General features: G+C 46.6%; 1 protein-coding gene across 4 annotated transcripts in view; it reads right to left on the minus strand.

The window, feature by feature from the left end:
- The window catches only part of MTCL3 (MTCL family member 3), a 47,081-nt gene extending 41,107 nt beyond the window's left edge, over positions 1 to 5,974 (minus strand). For all 4 annotated transcript variants that reach the window (XR_011854153.1, XR_011854154.1, XR_011854155.1 and 1 more), the window contains exons 1-4: positions 5,700 to 5,974; positions 5,271 to 5,495; positions 2,647 to 2,805; positions 1,650 to 1,721 (exon numbers count right to left, since the gene is read on the minus strand). Coding sequence is in view for 1 of the 4 variants with exons in the window: in XM_072141593.1 (XP_071997694.1) it covers positions 1,650 to 1,721; positions 2,647 to 2,805; positions 5,271 to 5,495; positions 5,700 to 5,831 (588 nt within the window). In the remaining 3 variants the exon portion in view is untranslated. The remainder of the gene's footprint in view (positions 1 to 1,649; positions 1,722 to 2,646; positions 2,806 to 5,270; positions 5,496 to 5,699) is intronic.
- Between the last annotated feature and the right edge of the window lie 3,218 nt (positions 5,975 to 9,192).

The following is a 9,192-nucleotide window of genomic DNA, read 5'->3' on the forward strand; positions in this document are numbered from 1 at the left end:
GCATTGGCTGTCTGGCTATATACTACAGGGCATGGGCTGGCTGGCTATATTAAAGGGGCAAGGGGCTGGCTATATACTAAGGAACATTGCCTGGCAGCCTAAATACTAGAGGGCATGAGGTGGTTGGCTATATACTGGGGGGGCATGGGCTGGATGGCTATATACTAGGGAGCAAGGGGCTGGATGGCTATATACTAGGGAGCAAGGGGCTGGCTAGCTATGTACTGGGGGAAAAGGGGACTGGCTAGCTATACACTAGGGGGCAGGGGCTAGATATGTACTAAGGGGCATGGGCTGGCAGGCTACATACAAGGGGGCATGGGCCGCTGGTATATATTAGGGGGCAGGGGCTGTTGGTTATAGACTATACTATATACTATAGGGCAGGGGCTGGATGGCTTTATACTGAGGAAATGCTGGCTATATACTGGGGCTAGCTGGCTATACATTAGGGGCAGGCTGGATGGCTATATACCAGGGGGAATGAGCTGGCTAGCTATATACTGGGGGGCATTGGCTTGCTGGCTATATGCAAGAGGGCATGGGCTGGCTGGCTATATTAAAGGGGCAAGGGGCTGGCTATATACTAAGGGGCATTGGCTGGCAGCCTATATACTAGAGGGCATGGGGTGGTTGGCTATATACTGGGGGGCATGGGCTGGATGGCTATATACTAGGGAGCAAGGGGCTGGATGGCTATATACTAGGGAGCAAGGGGCTGGCTAGCTATGTACTGGGGGAAAAGGGGACAAGCTAGCTATATACTAGGGGGCAGGGGCTAGATATGTACTAAGGGGCATTGGCTGGCAGGCTATATAGTAGGGGGCATGGTCTGCTTGGCTATAAACTAGAGGGCAAGGGACTGGCTGGCTCTATACTAGGGGAGCAGGGCTGGCTACCTATATATTGGCTGGAGGCTGTGACCAATGAATTTCCCACCCTAGGCTTATACTCGAGTCAATAGGTTTTCCCAGTTTTTACTAGGGTATATACTAGAGTATAGCAAGAATAACTCCATTCTGTTTTTTTCAGATTAACACCTTTACCTTTTCAAGACCAGCCAAAATATACATTGGCTGGTTATGAATGGGTTATGGAGAGGGCTCACGGACTGAGCCCTCTCAAAACTCAGCGGGTTGTAGTGTCCTGATCCAAACAATAAAGGAGCGGTGTCATCTGCACAGTGACAGACGTAAAAATAAACCCCATCAGAATACGGCGCAGCTGTGTTTTTTGCTAAATCCACCACATTTGGAATTTTTTTCCAGTTCAGGGAACAGAATATCTAATGGTGCCACTATAAAATAACAAGCCCTCATACAGCCCTGTAAATGAAAAAAATCAGTTATGGCCTGCAGTAGGAGCAGAGTGAAAAAGGAAAACACAAAAAATGAAAAAACTTGAAGGGGTTAGAAAATAATGATGTATTATCACAGCACAAAAGATTTATGGAAGGGGCTCATGCATTGAGCCCTCTCCCTCTGTGGTGGTTGCTATTCAATTCAGATGCTTTGCATTCACAATATATCAATTATATTCAATTATGTGCTAAAAAACTAGTAAAATACAACACAAAGAAGGTATGCAACTCCAAGTTAATACTATTGGTGAAGCTTATGTTCTTTCAATAAATACAATTTTTCACATACCTCTGTTGGTGTCTGCAGAGTCTTTTTTTCTGATTTTTGTGCATCTTTGCTTCCTCTCCTCTTCAATGATAACTAAATACACAGAATACAAAACACAGGATGGCTTAAAAAGCAGTCTCAAAATTAAAGCAGGAGTCCACATACTAATATAAACTGATATTTATCATAGTCTGCACAGCAGATGTAAGGGACTGTAGTAATGCTGAATGGACAGAGCAACAGAGTGTGAGTACATTACACTTGGAGGAGCTATATTCTTGGAAAAAAAAAATCCATATTTCACAGTCCTGCTGCTACTTACCGTAAATACACAGGTATGATTAGACAGCTTTCTATAGCTGACACTCAACACTGTGCAGTCGGGCATGCACAGAACTACGGACAGATTCCCTATACAGGCGGTCCCCTACTTAAGAACACTCAACTTACATACGACCTCTAGTTACAAACGGACCACTGGATATTGGTAATTTATTGTACTTTAGTCCTAGGCTACAATAAACAGCTGTAACAGTTATCACAGGTGCCTGTAATAAAGCTTTATTGTCAATCCTGATTCTAATGAGAACCTAACATTTTTAAAATCCAATTGTCACAGAGACCAAAAAAGTTCTGGCTGGGATTACAATTATAAAATATACAATTCCGACTTACATACAAACTCAACTTAAGAACAAACCTACAGACCCTATCTTGTATGTAACCCGGGGACTGCCTGTATTGTAAAATCCATTTTGTTTACTTGAACATTTCAAAATATTAGTTAAATCATAACATTTTTTGCTACTGAGCCTTATAAATTTCTTGAACTGGGCTAATGGAAGCACTTCTGTGGCTACTAACCCTTTAGCGTTCAGTGACTGCAGAATGATGTATTACCTATTCCTGCTTAACAATATTATTAAGTAAAGCAAGTGCTGAGGAAGACTTTTTGACATTTGCTCAAGTGCACATAAAGTTCTCAACATTACAAAATGTGTTACTGCATCATTCTGACCTCCTTGAGCTTTTCCAGCTCGTTCTGCAGCGCCTGTTTGGCGATATCCACTTCAATCAGCTGCTGTCGTAGCTTTTCATTCTCCTCCTCTGTTTTAGTCCGTTTTTCTTCCACATTTTCTAGCTCATGATGCAGTCTTACTGATACATCCTTGGCTACCTACAGTAAAATATAATAAAGTGCTCTGATATTACATAATGTATACATGCATATTTTTTATCTGTAATTAATTAGATATTGCAATACATAGACCTTGACATATACTAAATGAATGCTATATACACTGGTAGGTACAGAATTCATAAAGAACAGATTTTTATATAAACCAACACACATCCTTCAATTCAGCATTTAATGGTTAAAAATTTAAGATAATCTGTAAATGGACATTAATCTGTTAATATAGCAGTTGGTGAGTTCACAGCAGATGTTTCACAGGTCAATTGGGATGTTTTAAATCCACTTGTTTTACATAACAGATCTTTACAAGATGTTAAAATTAGTTACATACATTTATAGATGAACAACACCTTGATTATCAAATAGTGTGACCATTTCTATAAAGTAGAACTTTTGGCCTGGAGAATTCGAGAGGATTTGAACACCATGCCAAGGAGGAAAAAAAGGAACTGTTGCTCTCAATTAATCCAGTAAGGATTATATGTTCCTTTATACATCCTTAGAACTCCATAATTCTAAAGTGGAAATTATTATAAAGATTATTAAAGGGATTCGCCCATGATAGAAAATTCTTAAATTTCAATCCCCTAGTGATGTTTACACAATAAAGATAATTTTTCACCCCATATGTTACAATTTTACAGTTTTGTTGCTGTTTTAGCTCCTATAATGATGGTCAGTATAAAATTCCAGAGTGTGGGCGGGGACTTTCTAAGCAGACACAGTGGGGCAGATTTATCAAGTATCTGAAAGTCAGAATATTTCTAGTTGTCCATGGCAACCAATTACAGCTCCCCTTTGAAATATTCATGAGCACTGGTAAAATGAAAGCTGAGCTGTGATTGATTGCCATGGGCAACTAGAAATATTCTGACACAGAGAAAAGAGAGCTGAGACAGATCAGATAGAGACAGGATAGATTCCCCATTAGAGCAATGGACTCCATAAGTGGCAATGCTACACAGTGTACATCCTTTGCCATGTATGCTTTCCTTGAACAGCCGTTTGAGGGGGATTCTGGATCTAAATGAGCAAGTTTCAACGCTGCGGGCAATTGACAATATGGAGCGAAGTTTGCTGCTCCTGGAGCACAAACTCTCTGGGGAAGATGGGTGTGGGGAGGGAAGTATGGAGGAGCAGAGTGAGGGGGCAGCTAGTTGGGTAACATGTAGAAGGCGGGGTAGAGGGAAGAGTTGTAGGGAGTCTAGTCCTGATCTTGTGTACCCCAATAAGTTTGCCAGGTTGGCGGATGAGGGGATATCAGCTCTGGGGTAGCAATGCTGCAGCAAGACGCGGCCTCTATCCACCAGACTATCTGCTCCAGTAAGAAGAGGAATGGGAGCACAGGCAAGGTCAGACAGGTGCTGTAAGTGGGAGATTTCATTATTAGGGGAACAGACAGGGGAATCTGTCACAAAGACCGTGCATGTCAGGCTTGCGAGTTGTGGATCCACAGGACCACTGCAGACGAGGTTTCCGGTAACACTATCACTATAACACTGCGGCGAAAATTTAGGTGACAGGTCCTCTTTAACATAGAGCCCGGCGCCATATTCCCTCAACAGATATTCCCTCCCTATCTTTCTACAGGCCTACGGAACAGTATGGCGCCGTGAGGCCATTGCGTTGTATCGGGGACGTATATACAACGTATATATACGTCCCCCATGCGTTCGTGTGAATGTAGCCTAACACATAGAATATAGCAACTAATATGTAAAATATAACACTTACCCTACAACAAAAAATAAAAAAAGCACATAAGAATATCTTTATTACATAATACAATACGAAGCAATACACAAACCCACAAAAAGAGCACCAATAATACCAAGTAAAAGTACATGTTGGCCTAGCTAACTGTCTCCAATACCACATGGTAAAAAGGTGCCTAGTAAATCTCTTTATAAGAGCTCATACACACCAACGTAATGGGGACCAATATGCGGCCGCCATATCGATCCCCATTGACGTCTATGCCGCCTGGTCACTGTGCGTTGAGCACACATTGTCCCGCTACACCGTGACGTCCTATATTTCGTGATATGGAGTGGGCCGCTCGCTCCTCTATGGAGAGGGGAGGGGTGAGCAGCAGTTCTCTTTCCTCCTTTCTAGCACACAGCTGGACTAAGGTCATGTGAATGTTCCTTAAACATCTAAAAATCAAAGAAACTGTCACTAATTCTCCCACCAATATGGGAGACAATGGCGAGTCAGTCCGTAGAAGTCACTAAAAGCAGACAATGGTAATGGAGCTGAAGAGGGCACCCACATATTCAGTTGTGCACAGAGACTTCCTCCTGGGTATAAACTGAGCACGGGGATTGGATGTGATTATAATTTGTACCCTAATATCAGTGTGGATTATAAAAGTGCTTTCTACAAGGACACAATCCTGCATCTATAGCCTGGCTGATAACACTTAGCTGCACATGACTTCTCACCTTTAGGTCCTGCTCCAGGCTCCTGAGCAGCTCCCCATCTATCTCCCCGGTCTGCGCGTAGCGGAGTCTCTTGCGTTCGGCCTTCCGCAAGCGGTACTGAAGGATCCTACAGTTTTTATTGGCTCTTTCCAGTTCGTGGCGCATTTCCTGCAGCTGACAAGCGTCTTCCTCAAAGAAGGTGTCCCTCATCTCATCCATCTCTGTCCTCATTTCTTCGATTTCATTCTGTTGAATAACAATATAGGAAGAGAAATTATTGGAGTAGTTGCACTGTGTGGAGATGTAGCAGGCTGAGCCTGCCATGTAGTAGTGCCATGAGCTGGTACATGACAGGCTCAGCTCTGCTACACCCTGCTCCATGATGAGGCATCAGACAGGACAGGCCCGATGACATCACCGGCTGCACAGACAATGGCGGCGGCTCCTCACCTTCAGGCTGTCGTTCTCCTCCCTCAGCTTCTCCAGCTCATCCTGCAGCTGCTGCTCCTGGGGCCCGGCCTCTCCCCCATCGCCCCGGGGGGCACCGGCAGCCGCCAGGCCCTTCTTCAGATGAAACTGCATGAGCTCGGACTGCAGGCAGCCCTCCTTCCAGTACCCCCCTCCGCCGCTCTGCTTCTTGGGGCTCTTCCCCGCCGCACCTGCAGCAGCCTGTGCGCCATCCCCTCCTTTGGGGGAGGCTTTGCCTTTCAGCTTCACGTTCTTCGGGGACCCGTCCCCCGATTGCTCAGGGGAGGCCACTCTGCCTTGCTCCGTCCTCGCAGGGGACAGGTCGGAGGGGTCTTTGCGCTGAGCCTCCAGTTCTCCTGGTGATGTGTGTGTCCCTGCAGCGGCCTCCGCCCTGGATGCTGCGCTTTCAGCACCACCTCCGCTGCGGACAGCTCCCTGCCAGGGATGCTGCTGCGTGTCTGCTCTGCTGCTCCTCACCACCTGCTTCCCAGCAGCCGCCCTGGCCCCCGCTGTGCCCGCGATCTCCCCGGCTCTGCCCGGTGACGGTGCTCGTCCCTGGCTGGTGTCCTCCGGATGCAGGCGAGGCTCGGCACCAGACGGAAGGGACGCAGCAGCGCCACCAGCTGGCCGGCTCGTGGTCCTACCTTCCTCTGGAGCTGTGCACAGAATCCACTAGCCCAGAACGCACGAGGAGGGGCCACGAGAGCAATGCTGCCTGATACTGGGGGCCAAACAATGGGGCGGTAACCCATCTATTAGCTATAGACATGCAGCATGTGCATGTGAGAGAGAAGAAGGTGGCTCCCCAGCAACAATCCCAATTCACCTTTCCTAGATTACAGAAGGGAAGTCCAAGGCTCTTACTCCATAAATGTTGCTCAACATTGGGTGTAGCCAGCTGCAGATTTTGGTATTTTCGGTGCCCAAGAAAAGTTGTGCGTGAGCCCCCCCAGTCATGTACAAATGGCAAGTGCAACACCCCTGCCGATGCAAGGCAGAGGGGTTGTTGCGAATACGCCCCACCATGTAGCTTGCAGCCTGTGTAGGGTCTGATCAACCCCACAGCAGGTCACTACGTAACACAGGGGAACACTGCAGCGGTAGAGTCTGCCTGGTAAGGCAGGAGTTAAGTGTTGGATGTGATGTAATTCTAGCAACCAATCACATGTGTTCATATATTGGGGGTCATTTACTAAGACGTGTTACCCGAATATTTCCGATTTGCACCAATTTCCCCTGAATTGCCCCGGGATTTTGGCGCACGCGATCGGATTGTGGCGCATCGGCGCTGAAATGCATGCGATGGAAATGGGGGGGCGTGGCCGAACGAAAACCCGACGGATTCGGAAAAACCGCCGCATTTAAAAAAAAAGTGTTGCGGAACTTGCACTTACCTTCATTAGAAATAGGGCGGTGAACTTGAGGGCATTTCGGCGGGCCTCGGGGAACTTCAGCGCAGCAGCGCCACCTGGTGGACGTCGGAGGAACTACCTTAGTGAATCCCGACCGGACCCGAATCCACCGCAGAGAACGTGCCGCTGGATCGCGAATGAACCGGGTAAGTAAATCTGCCCCTTTGTATCTGTAAGCTGGGATGCGATTGGAGGAGGAACCACCACCTGACCAGTGGGAGTAATAAAACCCCTGGTCAGGAAAGTTCTAGAGTTCAGAAGAAGACTGGAGTTAATCCAGTCAGTCAGTGCAGCCAGACAGACCAGAACAGACCAGTTGGTCAGAGTGCAGCCAGAGCTCAGCTCACTGTCTGAGCAGCTCTGAAGAGTTAGTTAGTGAGAGAAAGGGGTATCATCCTACCTTTAAGGGTGATATCTGAAGCAACCCAGGACAAGCTGAAGCATCCTACTAGGACACAGCTATCTCCCAGCCTGCCATTGCATCCAGGCTGATGATCCATTCCTGTGGTTCCTCTCCAAATGCAGCCCCAGCATTCTACCATTTGTCAAGGCACGTTGCTACTGTTCCTGTCGGTTCCAATAAAGAACTATATATTCTTCAACGTCTGCCTCCATCTGGTCCCTGCTACTGCGGCTGTCACCATCACGGGCACCCTGTCCACCACACAGAGACTCATACTCCAGACACCAAAGGGTTGCCCCAGGGAGAACCGCTATAGCAGCCTCTCCCTCATCATTTCTTGCCAACACCACCCTGCTGGAGACCTGCCAGGCTGTAGGACAGCCCTCCGGTCCCCATACCAAGCAACGTGACACTAGCGTGCCTGGGCTGCAACCGCCAGCCACTCAAGTATTCCGGGCCTCGGCTGTCTCCAGGCCCTAAGAAAAGGCTAGGCCTTGGTGGGGGATGTTGCACAAGGCAAAGAGTCTATTACTCCATGTTCTTTAAACTCTCCTGGAGTCTGTCATGAATATGGGACAACATCCCATCTCTCCCCAGATCATCCAACCTGCTATCATTATTTAACAACCAGTTTGGAATAATTGGCTGGATAACCAGATTTTATGAGGTTAAAGGGGGCATGGTGTGCCGGGGTTAAGTGAGCTCACTGAGGAGAGCCGATCTTCATGCTGGCTCGTTCGCGAAGGACCCATCGCTTCTGGGTGGAGCAACACAAGAAGCCAGAAGATGGCAGAACAATGGGTCAGCAGGAAACTATGTGCATAGTATGCAAGCCAAGCAAGAACAACTTTTTTGTTCAATCAACCTGTTTATTGTCTTTTTGTACAATATACATCAATGCCGCAAAATGAAAATGTATTCTTTAATTTCATCTGTCCAGAAGATATCACTTCAGCAGCTTGACAAATGAGATGACACTGAGGTGGTATCAATTGGAAGGGTGATGGTAAAGACTACATTATCTTTTTTTGATTTTGTGCCATTGATCTGTATTATACTTAAAGAACAATAAGTTAATTTAACCAAAAAGTTGTTTGTACTTGGCTTGCACGCTATTCACATAATGCTGTATTGGAGGAGCATGGCCGTTCATTTGCGCTAGCCCTTTGTATCCCCACTGCCCATTAGTTAAGCTAAATGAACATGTTTTGAAAGAAATTATAGGAGATTTATCAAAGTGTTGGCGAAGAGATCAGTGGGGAATTAGACTCCAAAGTCTTGTTCTGTGCCAAATAAATCATGCATGATGATGTATCTGGAGCAGTTTACGACCATGTAGTTGTACTTTAGAGCCGCTATTACTAGGTCTTACATCTAAAGTTTGCATCTAAAAGAGATAGCTTCTTCTAAAAGAGTTACAGGCTGAGCCCAGGAGAAGAAGTGACTACTGCAGGGGAAAGAAGGCAAGGGAAGAAACAGGGTTTTTTCATTTAATACCCACAGGGGACCACAGGATAAGGAGGATAGAGGGCTGGGGGCCACTGGAGGACAGGGGGCCACAGTATGAGAAGGATGGTGGACAGGGGGCCACAGGAAGAGGAGGATGGTGGAAATGAGGCCACAGGAATAGGAGGATGGAGGACATGAAGACACAGAATAA

Source organism: Engystomops pustulosus, chromosome 3, assembly GCF_040894005.1.
Source record: "Engystomops pustulosus chromosome 3, aEngPut4.maternal, whole genome shotgun sequence".
Lineage (NCBI taxonomy): Eukaryota > Metazoa > Chordata > Amphibia > Anura > Leptodactylidae > Engystomops > Engystomops pustulosus.